Genomic DNA, 20,099 nt, shown 5'->3' with positions numbered 1-20,099 from the left:
GCATTGAGTGAATCGCTTCAAAAGCAGTGATAACATTTTCCACAATTAGTCTACCAGGTACAAATGCAGATTGCTCCTCCAAAATCAACCCTGGTAACAATGGTTTTAAGCGATTTACCAAAACATTTGAAATAATCTTGTAGAGAACATTACAAAGCGCTATAGGCCTGAAGTCGCCAACCCTTATGGGCTTTGAGATTTTAGGAATAAGAGCAATATTCGTTCTTGTTAACTCTTTAGGAAACGTACCACATTCAAGCCATTTCACCCCTTCTTTATAGATATCCTCCCCAATAAGTTCCCAGAATCTTTGAAAGAAACCTGGGCCAAGACCGTCTGGTCCCGGAGATTTGTCAGGATGCATCTGGAAGACAGCCCGCCTAAATTCGTCCTTTGAGAACTCGCGCATCAGCGAATTGTTCATCACATCAGTCACTCTGGGAGAAACATAATCTAAATCTAATCCTGAATTTGCAGTATTAGTAGCAAAGATATCTGAATAAAATTCGAGAACAGCTTTACCAATCGAAGGATCATCTGAAACTACCGATCCGTCATCCAGCTTGAGTTGTGCGATGTGGTTCTTCCTCTTTCGAGCTGATGCAGCAGCGTGGAAAAAAGAGCTATTTCTATCCCCGTCCTTCAGCCATTGGATCTTGGATCTCTGCTTCCAATATAAGTTTTCCTGATCAAGAAGGTTATTTAGTTCCCGACGAACTCGAGCAATGTCCGCATCCATGGATCCCACGGGTGCTGATAGAAGATGATCAAGCTCAGCTTTAGCAGATCGGAGCTTTACAGCAAAGCGATTTCGAAATTCAGCACTCCAATGGGCCATCACAGTTCTCTAGTTATCCAGCCTTGCCAATAAGTCCAAATGTTGCGTACTCTGCCAGGCGTTTTTTTATAATATCCGCAAACCCTCTTTCTTTTACCCAGCAGTTGTCAAATCTGAATACATGTTTACTAATAGTGTTATTTGTAGCAGGGTACAGCAAAAGGAAGATGGGTAAATGGTCAGATGACGAGAGGGTCCCACTCGATAGAGAAGCCGTGGGGAATTTTGCTCTCCAACTCTGAGAGACTAGACACCTATCAATTCGTTCTTCCACAAAACCTGATGAACCACGCCCCCTCTCCCACGTAAATTTGTAGCCTTCAAGTTCTAAGTTTGTTAGATTGCAATCAGATAAGGCGTCTTGGAACTTGTCGATTAGTGCTAAAGGATAGGGAGCACCTCCTCTTTTCTCATCCGGCTGTAAAATGCAATTAAGGTCCCCAATAACACACCATGGTAATGACGAACGGCTGTGTAGATCACGAAGCAGATCCCATGATAATGAATGTTTTGATCGGTCGGGTTGACCATAGAAACCAGTGCATCTCCACTCTCCTGAAATAAAATCTGAAATAACTACATCAATATGAAAAAGCGAGTAACTCAAAATTGAAATACTAATATTATTCATCCAAATTAACGCTAAACCACCACTCCGCCCCTCACGATCCACACAAAAGAAATTATCAAAACCTAAGGAGCTTTTCAGCTGTTGAAGTTTATTCTGATGAATAAGAGTTTCTACTAAAAAAATAAAAGAAGGCTTGGCACTCTAAAGAAAATTCTTTAGAGTCAGTACAACACGAGGGTTGCCAAGACCTCGGCAGTTCCAGCTAACGCCCATCATGGCTTCCGGCAGGAATCCTTTGCGGACCCGGCCGATATCTGATCAGTTGTGTTATTCATCAAATCTTCTAGTCTTCTCCTTTTCTTGTCGGCCAAGGACTCCAGGTTCAGGTCATTATCCTCACCATCCATCTTAGTACCCGCAGTTGTACTCTGAGTAGTGTTATCAAGATCCCTCGCATGGCTAGGCGAGTAAAAAGCGCTGGTTTTGTCCGCAAGGAAAGAGCTGCCATCGGAGTTTCGTAGCCATTGCTCTCCCCTCCACCTGTCATGCGTCTAGGTTGGACCTTCAACCAAGGACCCCATTCTTTGGTTAAAGCGGCGGCAAGTGTTGTGAGGAGTTTTGGACAGAAAGCATTAGTGTGCCCCAAGAGACCACACAGATAACAGAAATAGGTGATCCTCTCGTACTTGAATTGCACCAGATTAACCATACCATTAGCCGCACGCACTTTCTTCCATCTTTTCAGGGCTTTCCCGACATCAATCATAACTCGAATTCGCATGAACTATCTCCAAACCCCCGTCTCATTATTCAGATCATAGGCAAGAAACGATCCAAGAAAATTCCCCAGGACTTTTCCGACTTCCAGCGACATACAGCCAGCCGGTAGGTTATGGACTTGTATCCAGATGGGCACCGAACTTAGAGTAATGACTACTGGATCCTCTCTTTTAGCAAGGCGGTGCAGAATAATAAGATGGCTATCAAACGCCCATGGTCCTCCATTTAAAACCCTATTTATATCCACCATGTGGTAGAACTTGATGAGAAATCTCTTATCGTTCAGTCTCTGGATGTGCAAACCCCTCTGCGGCATCCATATGTTTGCCAACCGATGTTGAAGGGAGGGAAAGTTTATTGATCAGTTGGTGTAAATCATCCCTACTAGGCATAATTCAGGAGTTGTCGCTGTGTGTGTGGGTTGTTGCACCCCTGGTAGCTCAACCTCTTCTGCTTCATCCTCATCTATTGACAGATTGCCAATTAGAGTATCCATTGATTTCTTACGAAAAAGCAAAAGCGAAAGGAAGGCAGCCGCAAAACCCTAGCTCTCAACAAGGAGAGGAAAAACCCTGGCTCTCAACAAGGAGAGAAAAACTTCTCACCCAAGTTAATTGACTCAATTTTATTTCATAATATTTAATATCACACTAATATGTATGCACTAGCCACATTTATTAAGCAAATCCCAACAGTCACGCAGTTTCAGCCATTATCAATTTTATCATCGATAATAAAAAGGCACAAACATCATCAATCGTTCCATATTCACGAACTCAACATATCAATCAACGAACTACATCAATTACCAATTTAATAATCGAATACAAAGAACACACAAACAAATATAACTAAGCATATGATTGCCCACTTACTTGCCATATGAATGTGAAATTAATTTCAAATGCTTGATTTCATACCCTAAGAGAATAGTTTTGGTTTATGGTTTGCGGCTCCCCTCCTCTACCCAAAAGTAATTTCGATTTCATTATATATATATATATCAAAAATTGAAAGAGTTTAACCCTAATTACAATTAGCTAAAAGGAAAACAATTATTAATGTTTTTTTAATGATAAGTATACTTTTCAAAAATAAAATGATAAGCATGTATATTTTTGTTTAGCCTATCAACGTATTTAGCTTTTCTTAATATTAACTATTTAATATAAAATAATTATTACTTTCAATTATAAATATATAATATAAATATTTATTTTCTTTCAATTAAAACAATAAATTTTAATTAATTATTTTAGAAATTCGAATTTCAAATATTTATTTATATGGTTTCAAAACAAAATATTTATTTATATGAATATAGTTTTTTTTTCGGACGTTACAGATTATCTTTTTCTTCTTCACATCGCTTCATTTTCAATGGAAAATATTGTTTGTCTTTGGCTCTTTTATACGTTAAATAGAATAGTAAATTTATTTATGAAATATTGAGTGCGTAAACTGCATTGTACCTTATACATGTTATTCTTTCATGTGGGAGGAATGTGAAATTGTGAACCACTATTGATGTAAATGAGCTCTACAATTGATGAATTGATATACCATGTAAATTATTTTAAGATATGGTTTAAAAATGTGCATTATTTATACATAAGAAAAAGGTTTTCAATGTCTATTAATTAATGAAAATGTATTATTTACCTTTATGATGTATATGTTGTGGTAATATGCTCACTTTAGTCTAAATTACTTGTCGTTTTAAAATAAATCTCTAATGTTAAAGACGTACTTAATTATAGCATCTAAATACCATATTATCCCTTAAAAATACTCCCATCCTTAAACTCTCCCCCTCACTCCTCTCTAAACTTTGTATGTTTTACGTATATTCTTTCCTAATATCAAGGAGTATATTTTTCTCTTTCCTAATTTCATGTTATTCTCTTTTTTTCATTGGAGTAAAATAAGGACTTTATATTAGTTTAGGTAAATCGGAGTACATTTCCAAAAAAGAGGTTAATTGGAGAGCAAGGGCAAAACAATCTAAATATAGTAAAAATACTGAAAACGTCGTCTATTTTGGATTTTTTAAGAGTCCTAAAACAATAAGTAATTTAGACTACATAGTATGGTTTTAGGTTGTTTTCCCATTATTGGGAAGTCGTCATTGGTGCATTATTTATGGATTATATGTGATTTAAAATGTGCATTATTTAAACATAAGAAAGGTCTTTATTGGTTGTTAAAAATAATAATAAATGTGCACTATTTATTGTTAATAATTATGTTGGTGTTTAATAATCAAATGAAATGTATTATGTAACCCTCTTATTAGAATCACATGATATCTCACACAACATCAGTTACATATGTGCTTATAAGTCTCAATCATATTTATTATAAAACTATATCCTTTAGTTTCCATTTTACTCTTAAGTTAATCTCATTTTATGTCAACTTCAATCTCATATAACTCACTAAATATATATTATCCTTTACATATTATACATAGGAAAAAGAGTTTACAATTTACAACATATGTTTAAGTCATTATCCTACATAGATGATTTGCAAAACAAAATACTCCAAAATGCATAGGCGAGAATGGATTGACATTGTCGGTGCAACCTTAAACAAGAAGAACCCCACCTATCTTGTAAAAGTCTGTTGGCAAGAGATGAGCTGCATACTCAATAAACATATTACGCATATATGTATACAAAAGTAATGTAAAGAACACGGATCACAACACATCACCATTATCAAATAGCATATTCAGAAGAAAGTCAGTCACATGTTTCACTTATTACAATAATGATTATTTTAGTAATTAAGAGCACTGTTGTACTTAAATAATATATGTAAAATGGTCATCGGGTCTAATCTGTATCCCAACTCACTAAATTCGAAATACAATCATCTGTGCTACAGAGGAGTTGAACTCAACTCACATAGCCCACTATAGATATGACTCAACACATGTGCTTCCAGCTTACAATATTCGAATAACACTCTCAACTAGGACCATTTCATATATCCATCTAAGAAATCTCATATTCTTTTCTTATCCAACCATTATTCACTTAAAGTATGTGCACAAGGCTCAACATGCCGCATTTGTATTCATAACATTGCAACTTACTCAATTACATAACTTTCGTATCTGTCACATCATATCACAAACACTTAAACATTATTCACATTAGATTCAACCACATCTCACACTCAACAAGTCTTAAGCCACAATACATTCATACACATATATAAACAATATGCTTACCGTTGCACTCAATTTGATCTATTTTACAGATCGAATGTTTGTTCAATTGCACCTTGTCCTTCTAATTTCATATAATATTTATAAAATTAGTCTTAATGCAAACTTAATAAAAATGTAAGCTAATGCATGTTGTATGATATTTATAAGACACTAACTCCACAATGTTCATGCAATCTAATCCTTTTGTCTTAGATCCTCACATGACCTACTTGCACACATTCTGCCTTAACTCTCTCTATACTAATCCAAATGCTATGTTTATGACACAATCTTCGTGACATAGTCTTCATTGCCTGGGCTTTTAATTTGGGCAAGCTCACAGCGGTTCAGTTCTTAGGTGTTGGCTTTGTGGTGTAGTGCTATTATTCATGTAATCTGGGTGGTTTGGGGGGTTCGTAATGATTGTTTTTTCAATGATATTACTCCAAATATTCACACTGCTCTCCATTTATTGTGGATTCATGTTCGACAGGCAGACCATCTATCTTTAGGCACGGTCTGGAATTCTTGTGTGGAGAGGGGAATTTTGAAAGAGTTACAGCTGCAGCCTCGTCTATCTCGTGCTCCCCGGATCCTACATGTTTCTTGGATGCCGCCTCCTTTGGATTGGATTAAAGCTAATACAGACGCTTTAGTTTTGTCGGATTCATCTGGCTGTGGTGGCGTGTTCCGAATTCCTAATGGGGGAGTGGCTGGTTCTTTCTCTTTTCCGAGTAGTTTTCGATTAATTCACTTAGCTGAACTGGTAGCTGCTCTGTTTGCAATTCGACAGGCTTTTCATCGGGGATGGCACTCTCTTTGGCTGAAGTGTGATTCATTGTATATTGTGCGTATTCTCCGTGATCCACTGGCGGTGGTTCCCTGAAAACTTTGTCTTGAATGCAGAATTGCCAAGTGTTCTTGTCTTCTATGCGATTTACAGTCTCTCACATTTTCCGCGAAGGGAACCATGTGGCGGACGCCCTTGCTAATTTCGACCGGACCTGCACACGGGAGATTTGGTGGAGCTCTTATCCTCCCTTTTGTTCATCATTTATTTGGAAAAATGCAAATGGTTTTGATTTGTATAGGTTTTGTTAATTTATCTTTGCTACTTTCACCTATTTTTTGTATTCTTTATCTCTTGATTTATATATTTCGGGTTCTGATTCGTTGCTTTCTTGGTGTGCCAACCTAGTTGGTTCGTCTTGGTTCCTCGTTCCTCCCCTGCCTTTTAATAAAAAATAAGTATATATAATATAATTTTATATTATTTTTGATGCACTAAGAATTTATCCTACATATATGATCTCCAAGTATATACTCACCACTAATACATGAATTTAACTTCTATAATAATTAACCAATAGGCTATAATTAAAAAAAATTATGACACCATCCAATGTTAAGGTCTAAGGATAGTAAATTTTGGATATGGACGTAACAATTCTCTTCGTCTTAAAGAATTTGTAAACTATACTCAATCTTAGCTATTTCAGGTTATTACCTTAAACAAACAAAAATAAAAAATAAAAAATAAAATAAAACAAAATAATCCTAAGTTATTTCAAAACTCATGAATGAATAGCCCTATCACACATGTTAAGCATTGATCAATATCTTTCAAAATATTGTTCTGACAACATTTTAAAAATATGATATTTTAATAATGTGTGGAAATGTTCTTTTCTATGGTATTTTAGTGTTTGAGATTTCGAAATAAGCATGTTCTTGTGATTGTTCTGTTTTGGGTTCGGGTTGCAATAGTAGGAAGGAGGAAGATGGCCTCATATATGGGTTTGCTGGGTGTGGTTTTAAAGATATTATTTTCTCTAATTGGTTCTCTTCGGTAGAAAAAGTCATCAGGTTTTCAATCTGATTCTTTTGATAGAAAGAGTCGTTTGAGATTTAGATTTGGAGTGGGTTTTGAATAAGGGTCGTTTGAGACTTAGACATTGAAATTGGTTTCGTTTGATAAAAATGATCTGTTACCGTGTTAGACGTTTAAATTTGGTTCGTTCGTGTTAGATGTTTAAATTGGTTTCGTGTAATAAAAATAGTCGAGTTAGACTTGAGTTGATTCTTTTACCAGTCGTTTTAGGATGTAAGATGATTTTGAATCGGATTTGCTCAGTAGAACGAGTGGTTTTAGACATGAAATTTTGATTCGGGTTAAAGAAAATGCTGGACTTGAATTGATTTCGTACGGTAAAAAGAATGTTTGTGGAGTAAAATGAGTTTGGTTAATCATATGAAATTAGTAATTACTATAAATAAATAAAAATAGTATATATATAACTAACAACTAGGGGAATGTGTAATATTAAAATATACTTTTTTATGGTAGATATATTTTGGATAATTATCAATTTAATACCTATAAATTTAGTTCATTATAAATTTAGGTCATATTACTATATCGTACAAGTGAGTCGTATTACATATGTTCTTTTAAGAATTTCGTGAAATGGATCACGGAAGAAGACGTTTCCGATGAATGAATGATTCAATCCCCTGGGTTCTTCAGGATATTTTGACTGACAGGTTATTTCATCGTGTGACCCAAAACAGTTCTGAGAAAAAGTAAGTGCTAATGTGGTCTGAGGGAAAGGAAGTGAGAAGTCGAGTCACATAGAAGCAAGCCTTAGGGGTGCCTGCTTGAGGCTGATTCGTATACAGCGGCTTCTGTATTTTCGCATGTGGTACACATATAAAGTCTTGCAGATACGACTAGACTCTTATCGAAATTGCGTATGAAAGGTTTATGGTCTATCGACAAATATTGTTTATAATCGATATTAACCTTTGACTATAGGGTGTGGCGCGAAAACTAAAAATTATTTTTAGGTAGATTAAATTGGATAGTTAAATTAAATATTCTTTAAAATTTTATTAGATTATTAAGTTTGCTAATATAGAAATTTCAAACAATTCATTCGCGTAGAGTATAATTATGATTAATATTTTTTTAAAGATATAGTTTCGTATTTTAGACTTGTGGACGTTTACTGTTGTTTCTTTGTCGTACCTAATATCGTTTAGGATTGGGTGTGATAATATGCCTAGGGGTTCTGGTTTATTCCCTACTAGATTCTTCCGCCTGGATGGGGTTTTCCTGCTTGTCCTCTTTCGCTTTTCACAACTGTCATCAGAGATCACCATTCTCAAATTCATGTGTTGCTTTCACATCATCCATCTCCTTTTGCATGGCCATTAGGTTCTGGGTGAACCTCCGGGATACCTCTTCCGCCATAAGTTGGTATTGAGGATCTAATAGGGGTTGGGGTTCAACTTGTTGATTGACTTTTTGATCGTTGTTTCGGTGAATCTCCGAATGAACACGGTCAGATTGAGCCATTGTTGAATATTCTGATAGATCGTGGATAACCGAACTCCACGCTCACAACACCAATGATAACTTGTTACCTAATCTGGCTTACGTGTCCAAGCCGCAATGATGATCCAACGTCGTATTGGACCTATAAAACAGTATGCAGGTCAGGCGGGGCCGAAGTCCGATAAATCCGCTCTGATCCCTAAGTCAGTTTGTAATTAGGACCGAATGGTTAACGTACTACTAGTTGTGAGATAGTAGTTAATGTACCAAACTTTGTGTTTATACCTGTCTATTTATAGTGTTTGATTATGTTATAGCTGTCACCTCATTAAGAATCCTTTTGGAGCTAGGATTCCTAAATCTCTTAAGAAGTCTAAATCCTGAGAGGAATCCTTTGTCTAATAGGATTCCAGAAGATTCCTTTGTGTCTGGAGGTTAGAACTCTGTTAGCCGCGTTGGGTTGCTTATTGGGCTTGGGCCGCTATAGACGTGTTCGGCTGCCGAAGTGGGTCATGGACCGTCATAGACGCGTTTGGACCTTTATTACTTAGACCTGAAACGTAATGAGAATGATGTTGACGTCATGCATGTGACATCGTTTAGCATGGTATCAGTTCGAAAAAACAATATTAGTAAACATTTGGCCTAATACATCACTACCTCACTGAACTTGTCCATAATAGTAGATTGGCTCCTTGAACTTTACAAGTGTCTCATCAACTCTTTGAACTTGATTATTCTGTATCACCAACTCCCTGAACTTGTCCATAAAAGTAGATTACCTTCCTGAACTTTATAAGTGTCTCACCAACTCCCTAAACTCGCTTATTCAGTAACAATTAAATATAAAAACCATAATACCAACTCTCAATCATCATCCATTCGATCTTTCGAATCTGCAACACTAACTCTTATAATAGGTTGAAACGCATGAGAGGAGAAAAAATTACCTCTCAAATAGATGAAGATGTATTTTTAGAGTTTAAGTTTAATAGGTTTTTATATTTAGTTCTTACAGAATAAGTAAGTTTATGAAGTTGATGAGACACTTATAAAGTTCAAGGAGATAATATATTTTTATGGACAAGTTTAGGAAGTCGATGATACGAAAAAATCAAGTTCAATGAGCTGGTGAGACAATTTCAAAGTTTATGGAGCCAATCTGTTATTATGGACAAATTTAGAGAGCTAGTAGTATACTATGCCTAAACATTTCGGGTAAATTACATCCATGGCCACTGATCTTTACCCATTTAACATTATGGCCACTGAACTTCAATTCTTAACAGCATGACCACTGAACTTTACACTTTTTAACACCGCTGGCCACTCAACGCCTCAAAACGACCACCGACGGTCTGAAAATAAAAAATTCGAAGAGTTAATGATATTATAAGGAACTTTAATTCTTGAAAATTTTCGTTTTGAGGTCATTTAGATGTTGTTTGGTTAGGAGAGAGAAAATGAATTTTTAGAGAGAGAAATCTCCAAAAAAAAATGTGATTTTGGAAAATAAAAAATGTGGTTTCATGATAAATGTCATTCTCAACAACTTTAATTCTTGAATATTTTCATTTTAAGGTCGTTAACGATCATTTTGAGGATTTGGTTAAAGTTGAGTGGCTACCGATGTTAAAAAGTGTATAATTTAATGGTCATACCGTTAAGAATTGAAGCCACAATGTTAAAATGGGTAAAGTTCAATGGCCATAGATGTAATTTACCCTGAACATTTCTATACCATTTTCAAATATATATATATATATATATTTTTTGTTTTCAAAAATAAACCGAGTGTTGATAGGAATTTTGTTGGTTGAAAATTGAAAAGTGTTTGGTTATGAGAAATTCTGAACATTGCTGAGACAGGAAATGGATAATATACATACATGCTAACAGTGAGTTTTTCCACCTAAATTTAGGCATATCCACATTGACCACCAATACCTCTTTCTCCTTCTATCTCTCTCTACCTCTCTCTTTCTCTCTACCAATTTCAAATCTATTTTCCTTTTGATCTTGCAATTCTAGCTCCTGAATGATTAATCTGGTGTCATGTTCCGGCGACGGCTTATTATGGTTCGTTTTCTTCCAATCCATGATTCAGTAGCAGAACAACAACCAGTTTATGATCCTTCTTCCTTCCAGATCAACCATTTGAATTCTAAAATCACAACATTATGTCAAAAACTCGATACTCCTCATTCTCTAGGTATTTTTTACAGAGGAAATCCATTAGATTACTCATTCACCATTATTCTTTTAGAGATTATCTTCGTCATTTTGATTTCAAGAGGCCTTCGGTTTATTCTCAAGCCTCTCAAACAGCCTCGGATCGTCTCCGATATGATTGTGAGTTTCTCTCTGTAGTCTGTAATTTAATTTATGATTTGTTTTGATTTCTGATTTCCGATTTGTTAATTTGAAGGGAGGATTGATGATCGGACCTTCTGTTTTGGGAAGAAACAAAGTATTTATGAAAAATATCTTCCCTGAGAAAGCTCAATTTATAATACGAAATGTTGGAATTATTGGATTTATGTTCTTCGTTTTCTTATCAGGCGTAACGATAGATCTGACTTTAATAAGAAAATTAGGGAAAAAACATTTGTATATCTCTCTAGTAGGAATGTTTTGCCCTCTATTAGTTGTAGGAGCAGTCGGCGCATGTCTCCGATCATCAATGGATAGTGAACTTGCAAAAGCCTCCGGGATCGGAGCAGTTGCCGGAAATTTAGCTTTCACTTCCTACCCTGTAATTTACCTAATTCTCCGTGAATTAAACCTCCTGAGTTCAGAAATTGGAAGATTAACATTATCTGTAACAATTGTAAGTGATACACTTGGAATTGTTGCTATGCTTGTTTTTGAGACAATGAAACAAGGTGAAGTTAATGGCAGAAGTGCTTTTTGGTATGTGTTATCTACATTTGTATTAGGGGCTTTTATTCTTATACCTGTGAGAAGATTAATGTTTTGGATTGTTAAAGAAACACCAGATGGAAAACCAGTTGAGCAAACATTTATAGTTTGCATACTTTTGGGGGTACTTTTTATGGGATTTATCACAGATATGTTTGGATTATCAATTGGAAATGGTTCATTATGGTTTGGACTTGTAATTCCAGATGGTCCTCCATTAGGAGCTGCAATTGTGGAAAGAAGTGAGACTATAATAAATGAGATCTTGATGCCGTTTTCATTTGCATTGATTGGGTTATTCACAGATGTGGATTCAATGGTTAGCTATGGATGGTCTAGATTAGGACCACTTTTTTATATGCTTGTGGTAGGATATGCCACCAAGATTTTCTCAACATATTTGGTTGCAGTCTACTTCAAAGTTCCTACTAAAGATAGTCTCACCCTCAGTCTCACTTTGAACTTGAGAGGTCAACTTGAGCTTCTAATGTTTCTTCATTGGATGGACAAACTGGTAAGTTTCTTTTCATCCTTGTTTTTCTTTGCACTGTAATATCTTGAAATCGAGGGTTAATGGTCTCTTAAGTTGCTAAGCAAAATCAATTTAGTCCAAATATATCAATTTAGCTTTAAAGTTGATAATACTCGATAAATTGGCTAAAATTTGACAAATTTGTAGACATTTAGCCATGGAAACATAATGTATTTAGACTACTATGTCAAATATTACTAACTTAAACTTCAATTTGGATTAAACTGATATTACTGTCAATTTCAGAAACAGTTTCCCTTAATTCGTTATATCTCGAAGGATTTTTGTTTAATTGTAGTTTCTTATTTGACACTTTGAGAATTGTGGAATTTTTGTTTTTGTTTTTTTATGTTAATAAATAATAATTTTTTGTAACAACTTTAAAATAGAATAGAAAAACATTTTTGTTGTAACAACCTTAAAATAAAATAGAAAGACATTTTTGTCTAATCACGTATATGTCTAGACATACTATTTCGTTATTAAATAACCCAAATCTCAAATTGTCATTTTCACTTAAAAATCTTGACGTGTTTAAGAACACATAAATTTTATCTTGACTATTATTTTGCCATTTATTTGTTTAAAAATTACATGCTAGATGATTTATTGGTTAAAAATCTTTTTTCCATGTGATCAACTTCAAAAGTGATACTAAACAAGTATTCTATAACACATTCAAAAGTGAATCTTACTTTGTCAAAAACAAAGTAAGTATAAAAAGCACCTTACGTAATAATCCAAACCTTTTCAAATAGCTGGCAATTGAGAGGAGCCAATAAATATTATCTTGCCTATTATTTTGCTACTTTTTTTAAGAATTATAGGGCGGCCCGGTGCACTACGCTTCCCCGCTGAGCGAGGGTCCGGGAAAGGATCCCACCATAAAGGTGTACTGGGACCAAACCTTTCCCTGCCAATTTATTTGACCGCTCCTAAAACTCGAACCCGTAACCTTTTGATCACATGACAACAACGTTTACCGTTGCGCCAAGGCTCGCTCTTTTTTTTAAGAATTATATGATAGAAAATTGATTGAACAAATATTTTTTTTTTGTCACATCATCAACTTCAACATTGATACTAAAAATACTTTCCCGACTCAATAACATTTTTTCCATGACTTAAATTCCACAATTCTCAAAGTGTCAAAGCCGAACGAGAGGCAAACTCTGCTATTGTTTATTATTTTGTTGTTAATAAAAAAAAATATTATATGAACAGATAATTGGGCCACCTGGCTTCACACTATTGGTTCTTGCAACAATAGTAATGACCGGCGTATCAACACCCTTAATCAGCATTTTATACAATCCAACAAGGCCATATATGGTGAACAAGAGAAGAACTGTCCAACATAGCGCAGAAGGCAAAGAGTTTTGCATGGTTGTTTGCATTACAAATACAGAAAGCTTAGGTGGAACAATTGAACTTCTAGAGATCTCACACCCAGCTATGAGTACTCGGCCGTCTAGTCCGGTCACGATTTACGCTCTTCACTTGGTCGAGCTCGTCGGCCGTAGAACACCAGCATTAATAAACCATGATGATCCAGATAAGCCGATGAAAGATCCCGAATGCGAAATCATCAACAATTCCTTGAGACTTTATCAAGATGCTAGAAAACATTTTGTACGGCTCCATTTCTATACTGCTATGACCGTAAAACGGACAATGTACCAAGATATCTGCAAGCTTGCATTGGTGAACAAAGCTGCTCTTATCATAGTACCCTTCGAAAAAGGGAGCCTAAACCATGGTGGCGGAACTGAAATCGTTGGTCACGAAGGCGTGCAGTCGCTATGTACGAATGTGATAACTCACGCACCTTGTTCCGTCGGAATTCTAGTTGATAAAGATTATGCACATAATAAGTCAATGATGACAACTATGTTTCGACAACTATCGAAAATCCAACAGTTTATTTTGCTGTTTCTAGGAGGCGCGGACGCCCGAGAAGCATTAGCTTACGGGGATAGAATGATTGCGAACCCGAATGTTTCTCTAATAGTAGTAAGATTCCTAGCGTACAACGGCGAAGGGGATGATGAGATAGAGAGAAAACTTGACGATAGAATGGTAACGTCGTTTTGGATGAAGAACGAATCGAACGAAAGAGTGATGTATAGAGAGATAATTGTGAAGAATGGAAAAGAAACTTTAGAAGGAATTCATGCCTTTAAGGATGATTCTATTGATCTTTGGATTGTTGGGAGAGAACAAGGAATAAACCCTATAATACTTGAAGGTTTGTCAAATTGGAGTGAACATCTAGAATTAGGAACCATAGGAGATTTTGTTTCATCTGATGATTTTGGTAGTAATGCTTCTGTGTTAGTAATGCATCAACAAATTATGAGAGGATAATGAAATTTTTGTAATGCAAAGAAATGTAGTTTTTATACACAAGTGTATATAAACTTATCATAGTTGTACTGGATAAATGATTGATGACAATATATAGATTTTCTATTCAACTGTTCGGGTCTGTTCGGTTCAAATGTTTGCATTTGTTGTTGCTGAAAGAGTTATCTAACAGTTGTTTCTAATCAAACACTTATAATCTTGAGATAAGGTCTAAATTTACCACTATCGTTTCTAGGAAAGTGCATAGTTACACCTAACGTACAAAATGATACAATCCTTTTACTATGATTCATTTTCAGGTAAGAATAAAAAAAAAGGGCGGCCCAGTCGCATTACGCGTCCCCGCTGAGCGAGGGTCCGGGGAGGGGTCCCACCACAAGGGTGTATTGGGGGCAAGCCTTCCCTTGCCAAATTAATTGGCAAGAGGCCGCTCCTAAGACTCGAACCCATGACCTCTGGTCACACGGCAACAACGTTTTACCGTTGCGCCAAGGCTCGCCCTCATTTTCAGGTAAGAATATCATATAAAAATCTTGAATCTCTCATACCGGCTGTTTGGAGTTTGCCAAGAAGTTTTACTACTACCGTTTCAAGCAAGATTAATTTTGCTCCCTAGCTGATAGAAAATTTGAACAAATTGATTTACTGTTGTGTTATTTAGTTGTCACATCGGACCTTCCAAACATAAATTATGTCTAAAAAAATTTACTATGTTACTTATACAGTTACAAACAGCTTACCGAAGTTAATCATAAAAACTGTCTAAAATTTTACTATGATATTAATATAGTTACAAACAACTTCTCAAAACGCACGAAACTACTCTAGCTAATGTAGTCAGTTAACAACCAACATCTATTTGCCAAATAGGACCTTTGCAAGCTTTCTATTTTGCTTCAACAATTAAATTAACTATTCCCTACCGAAATTCAAGAAAATGAAACGAAATTCAAAAAAATTTAAGTACCTGCATTTTTTACTACCATCTCTGATGGTCATTCTATTAATTCAGAACTTGAAGGTTCGGATAAAAAAACTCTTTTGTTTTTTTAATCCTAACCAAACATTTGGAATCTAGGGATAAGTTCAAATTTGCCAAGATCGTATACGGGGAATGTATATTTACACCTAACGTACAGATTGATACAATTTACTCTTTACTTTTCCAAACAAGATCAATTTTGATTTGCCCCCTACCTGATAGAAAATTTGAGTAAATTAGTTTACTGTTATTTGACTATTATTTAATTATGACATCGGACCTTCCAAAGATCATGTTACTAATACCAAAATGTCAGCAAATAAATCTGTCACAAAAACTGCCTAAAATATTTACTATTATATTAACAAAGTTACAAATAACCTCTCAAAATGCATAAAACTGTAATAGATAATTTTGTTTGAAAAGTCCAATGTAATAGTCAAATAACGATCGAATGGCTCTATTCAAATTTTCTGTGAAATAGGGGTAAAATTGATCTTAATAAACATTAGGACTAAGATTTTACTATTTCGTACTTTAAGGGTAAATTTGCACTTCCAAACGGTAAGAGCAATTCGGACCTTATCCATATAATCTACTAGTTCGTGTGTGGAAAAAAAAAACTACACAAAGGACAACCAAACTACGCATAAGTTGACAAGTAATTTTACTATTTCGTACTTTAAGGGTAAATTTGCACTTTAAAACGAAAAGAGCAATTTGGACCTCATCCCTGTAACTGTAATATACTAGTTCGTGTGTAATTCGGTTTATTTTTTAACTAATTCCGTTTTTTTTTCCATCCTCAACTTATGTTACTTGTCAATTCCCAAACATCCCCCAAGTGATAATTCAAATAAACATCAAATGATCTTTCGTTGTAAATGTCACCTAGATAATAACTTGACTCAGTGTTGACATCGCTATATTCATAACCATCTAAAATTGAAAATACAAATTCAAGCAAAGTTCATACACATATATATATAACAAGCATAGGTATATATAGAGATAGGCTTAATTACCTTCACTTTCTACTACCAGATGATAAAGCAGCTCCTTGGAAAAAGTCATTAATCTGTGCCTCAATGTCTTTGACGCTATACTTAATACACCTGTGAGGATGTTTCCCAACTTCTGGAGAATTCATAAACCTTTCAATAAAATTTCCATAAGCTGGAATCACAAGTTTAGCCAAAGACATCCTCAATTCCTTTCTATGCTGCTCATCGAATATGATCCACTGTGACTGAGTTTTATAGATATCTTCAAAATAAGTATTGAACAACTTAATCTTTTCTTTCATTGGTAATGGTTTCTCTACTTTTAACACATCCAAAACCTTATTCCATGAACTTCGCTGGTAGTTCATATGAAATTGCTTAATTTTTGCACTGTGTTTTCTTACCCAATCATCACCAAGAAGAGAACCTAACTCACTATCTTTAACCTTTTGAGCAATGTATCTCCCATTATTCATCATGAAAACAGAACTTAAAGCAGAGTCACCATAAATCTTCGACTTCATCTCTAAATTACTCTCTAATAACCCCATAATCCAAGCAATTTGATCCGATAATGAGGAACAATCCTTCAATGGAAGGACAATTTTAACGTTCTCCTCAAAAACCTGTTCAAGCGTTTCTCTTGATCGACAGGCAGCACGAAGATAATTCATAACATACCTTGTGATTGGATGAAGGCCGCCGTAAGGCACCGGAGCCTTGGCTGGGTCTCGCCGGATCAAATTCTCCAGTTCCATGAATATTCCTCTAATGGCTTCTCCTAACCTCTTCCATATTGCAAGAGCATTGTTCCTCATGACTATACAGTACTGGTCAGAGAAATTAGACTCAAACTCAGGCATTAAGTCTCTCAATGTCTCGAATAGATCTAGAATCTTAAACAACCGCTCCGGTGAACGGCTTCCTATGGCCACTGCATCGGCGAAGTTCAGAATCTGAATTGTAGAACCTCGGCAGACCTCCATGAATGATAAATCAGCAGCGGAAGAGAATCCGAAAAACACTCGATCGCATAGGCGACGCTCGCTCGGGTAAAGGATGCGAAGCGCAACATTTGATGCTTTAATCCATTTCTCAATTTCATCTTCAAGCTCCTGCCATTGCATTTTCTGAACTTCTTCTATACTCAGCTCTTGTAACCCTAACCTTGATATACTCTCTTCGATAAACTCGCTCCTGCAGCTGCTGTACACGCGAGCACATTCATTAGCAAAACCAGCTGCAACCATTCGCTTCGCTATCTCATGAAGATCGCTTATAGTCCCCGCCGGAAGTGCATCGATCACAACATCGTAGTCAGTAAGCGGTTGTGCGACTGGGATCTGATTATCATCATCTTCTTCCTCATCATCATCACAGTCAAACCACTGGTTTCTAGTTGCGTCACCGTTTCCATAAGGTCTAGTGAGTTGAAACGACTCGCCACCGCGTTCCATCAACAGCCGGAATTCCTCCTCCAGACGGAACATAGCTTGCTGCATGAATTCATCGGCACGTATCAAGTAAGCACTGATGGTTTTATCAGCAGCTGCCATAGGTGTCCAATATCGAATAGTCGCGTTTAATTCGTCAATAGAGTCAAGAAAAGCAGAGGAATCAGCTGAGTCAGACCAGATCGGATGATCGGCGGCTACATATTGAGAGATCTGACGTTCTAAAGACTCAAGAGTCTGTGCAATTGAGGCGCAGGCTCTTAAATCCTCACCGGCAGCTCCAACCATCTTATCAGACAATTTCTCGCGAGAAAACCTGCCGTCGAAGTTGGAAAATATCTGCAAAATATCATCCGCCATGGATTCGTTGTGACCAAGTGTTTTAGCTATATGACGCGCCACCGCTATGAGTTTCTCTTCGCCGTTTTCCTCCATTATCTAAAAGTGGAGGGGAACAAAAGGAAAAGATACGAATCAAAATGCTCGTAACTATGAGGAAATTGAAGAGAATGAGAAAATGATGAAGAAGTTCTTGAACGACGCGGTTTGAAGGTAGAAGTCTAGATGAAAAAAGAGAAGAAATGAGGTAAAGAGCAAAGAGATGAAGTAGACAGAGGGAGAAGCTTTTGACAGAGAAAGGAACAGTAACGTTGACAAAAGGTAAGAGATGGGGGCATTCTCGTAATTTCACTTGCGATCTTTATGTGTCTTTCTTTTTTTCTTTATTACGTGGCTAAAGCTAAAGGTTGTGAAATAGTAGGACCGGGTACACAGTAGAATTTCGAGCTGGTCGGAAATGCGGAGTATTATAGTCTTTAAGGCTCGCTTATATTAGGAGGAAGGTTCGAAATCATTTGAGAGATGAACAATTCTTAATTAGAAGTGGCAAATCCATTAGCTTCTGGGAGGACACATGGATTGGTGATAAACCTCTTATTGAGGTGTGTAGCTCCCCTCCACCTAGTAATATCCGTCACTGGAAGGTTGCTGATGTGGTAGACTTGGAGGGTGACTGAATCTAGTCTAAGTTTGACTCTTTCCTTAGCCTGGAGGTCCTCCTTAAGATTAGAGGAGTTAAAGTTAGCAACCTCGAGGAGGATAAAGACAGACACTGCTGGACTTTGACTAATAATGGTACCTATTCTTGTAAATCGGCCTATGAAGCTTTTTCCTCTAGTAGGGAGAATCCTCCTTTGGAGATTTGGAAAACTATCTGGGCCCTTAAAATCCTTTATCGTATTAGGAGTTTCCTGTGGCTGGGGGTTAAAGACAGGCTGCTCACTAATGTGGATAGGCAGAGAAGGCACTTGACTGAGTCAGGAGCCTGTAGTAGATGCAGGGGCCATGTGGAAACCTTATGCCATGCTCTGAGAGATTGCCCAAATAGTAAGAAAATTTGGGAGGGGATTCTTCCTATCCATATCCTTCCTTCCTTCATGGCTCATTCTGCAGTTGACTGGTTCTCTGATGGCGCCAAGGGGAAGTTATTGGCCAATATGGAGCACGGTGACATTTTCTTCGCTATTATCTGTCACCATATTTGGAAATGGAGGAATGAAGAGTTATTTGCTGAGAAGACTACCCACATTCCTGATTTATCTGATTTCTTCTCCAAAAAGCTCTCTGTTACTTTACAGAGCTTTAAAGGGGAGCCCCTGGTTACTCCTTCCCCGGCTAAAGTGGTCCAGTTAGTTAGTTGGAGTAAGCCTAGAGAAGGGGTGGTAAAGTTGAATACGGATGGCTCCTGCCTTAGCAACGGCAGAATTACTGCTGGTGGAGTTCTTCGGGACGCTGGAGGTGCTTGGCTGGCTGGGTTTACCCATAACTTGGGGTTGGGCTCGGCCTTTTCTACGGAGCTCTGGGGGATTCTGTCTGGTATTAAGCTTGCCATTCGCATGGAGATTAAGAGGCTTGAGGTGGAATCTGACAATTTGGAGGCTATCAACAGGATTTCTGCTAGCCAGGTTTCTTGTCTTTCTAGCCAGAATCTTCTCAAAGCTATTTTGAGGCTCCGGCCTGCGTTTGAGGCTCTTAGCTTCTCCCATATTTATAGGGAGCAAAACCGTGTGGCGGATTGCTTGGCTGCTGCTGG

The 20,099-nt window shown here is 36.6% G+C and overlaps 2 protein-coding genes across 6 annotated transcripts; one reads left to right on the top strand and one right to left on the bottom strand.

The window, feature by feature from the left end:
- Positions 1–10,087: 10,087 nt before the first annotated feature.
- On the bottom strand, positions 10,088–18,677 carry LOC136201523 (exocyst complex component EXO70B1). Of its 5 annotated transcripts, none has more exons than XM_065992209.1 (2): positions 16,575–18,677; positions 10,088–10,104 (listed from the first exon to the last, which is right to left on the bottom strand). In XM_065992209.1, exon 1 carries the CDS (start codon positions 18,440–18,442, stop codon positions 16,577–16,579), a length of 1,866 nt encoding a protein of 621 aa, XP_065848281.1. In that variant the 5' UTR covers positions 18,443–18,677; the 3' UTR covers positions 10,088–10,104; positions 16,575–16,576. The 5 variants fall into 5 exon arrangements, with proteins under 5 accessions (XP_065848281.1, XP_065848280.1, XP_065848279.1 ...); XM_065992208.1 differs by lacking the exon at positions 10,088–10,104 and adding an exon at positions 10,799–10,910; XM_065992207.1 differs by lacking the exon at positions 10,088–10,104 and adding an exon at positions 13,908–14,045.
- LOC136201522 (cation/H(+) antiporter 24-like) lies at positions 10,802–14,971 on the top strand. Its single transcript, XM_065992205.1, has 3 exons — positions 10,802–11,098; positions 11,175–12,182; positions 13,425–14,971. Exons 1-3 carry the CDS (start codon positions 10,802–10,804, stop codon positions 14,565–14,567), a joined length of 2,448 nt encoding a protein of 815 aa, XP_065848277.1. The 3' UTR covers positions 14,568–14,971.
- Positions 18,678–20,099: the final 1,422 nt, after the last annotated feature.

Source organism: Euphorbia lathyris, chromosome 7 (assembly GCF_963576675.1).
Source record: "Euphorbia lathyris chromosome 7, ddEupLath1.1, whole genome shotgun sequence".
NCBI lineage: Eukaryota > Viridiplantae > Streptophyta > Magnoliopsida > Malpighiales > Euphorbiaceae > Euphorbia > Euphorbia lathyris.
Note: the sequence above shows the minus strand (reverse complement) of the source record. Positions and strands in the feature narration are given on the sequence as shown.

Excerpts from the sequence above, each read along its gene's own strand:
- LOC136201523 (XM_065992209.1), bottom strand. The coding sequence starts at position 18,442 with ATGGAGGAAAACGGCGAAGAGAAACTCATAGCGGTGGCGCGTCATATA.
- LOC136201522 (XM_065992205.1), top strand. The coding sequence starts at position 10,802 with ATGTTCCGGCGACGGCTTATTATGGTTCGTTTTCTTCCAATCCATGAT. Across the intron at positions 11,099-11,174 it reads GGATCGTCTCCGATATGATT|GGAGGATTGATGATCGGACC; the intron begins GTGAGTTTCTCT and ends GTTAATTTGAAG. Across the intron at positions 12,183-13,424 it reads TTCATTGGATGGACAAACTG|ATAATTGGGCCACCTGGCTT; the intron begins GTAAGTTTCTTT and ends TTATATGAACAG.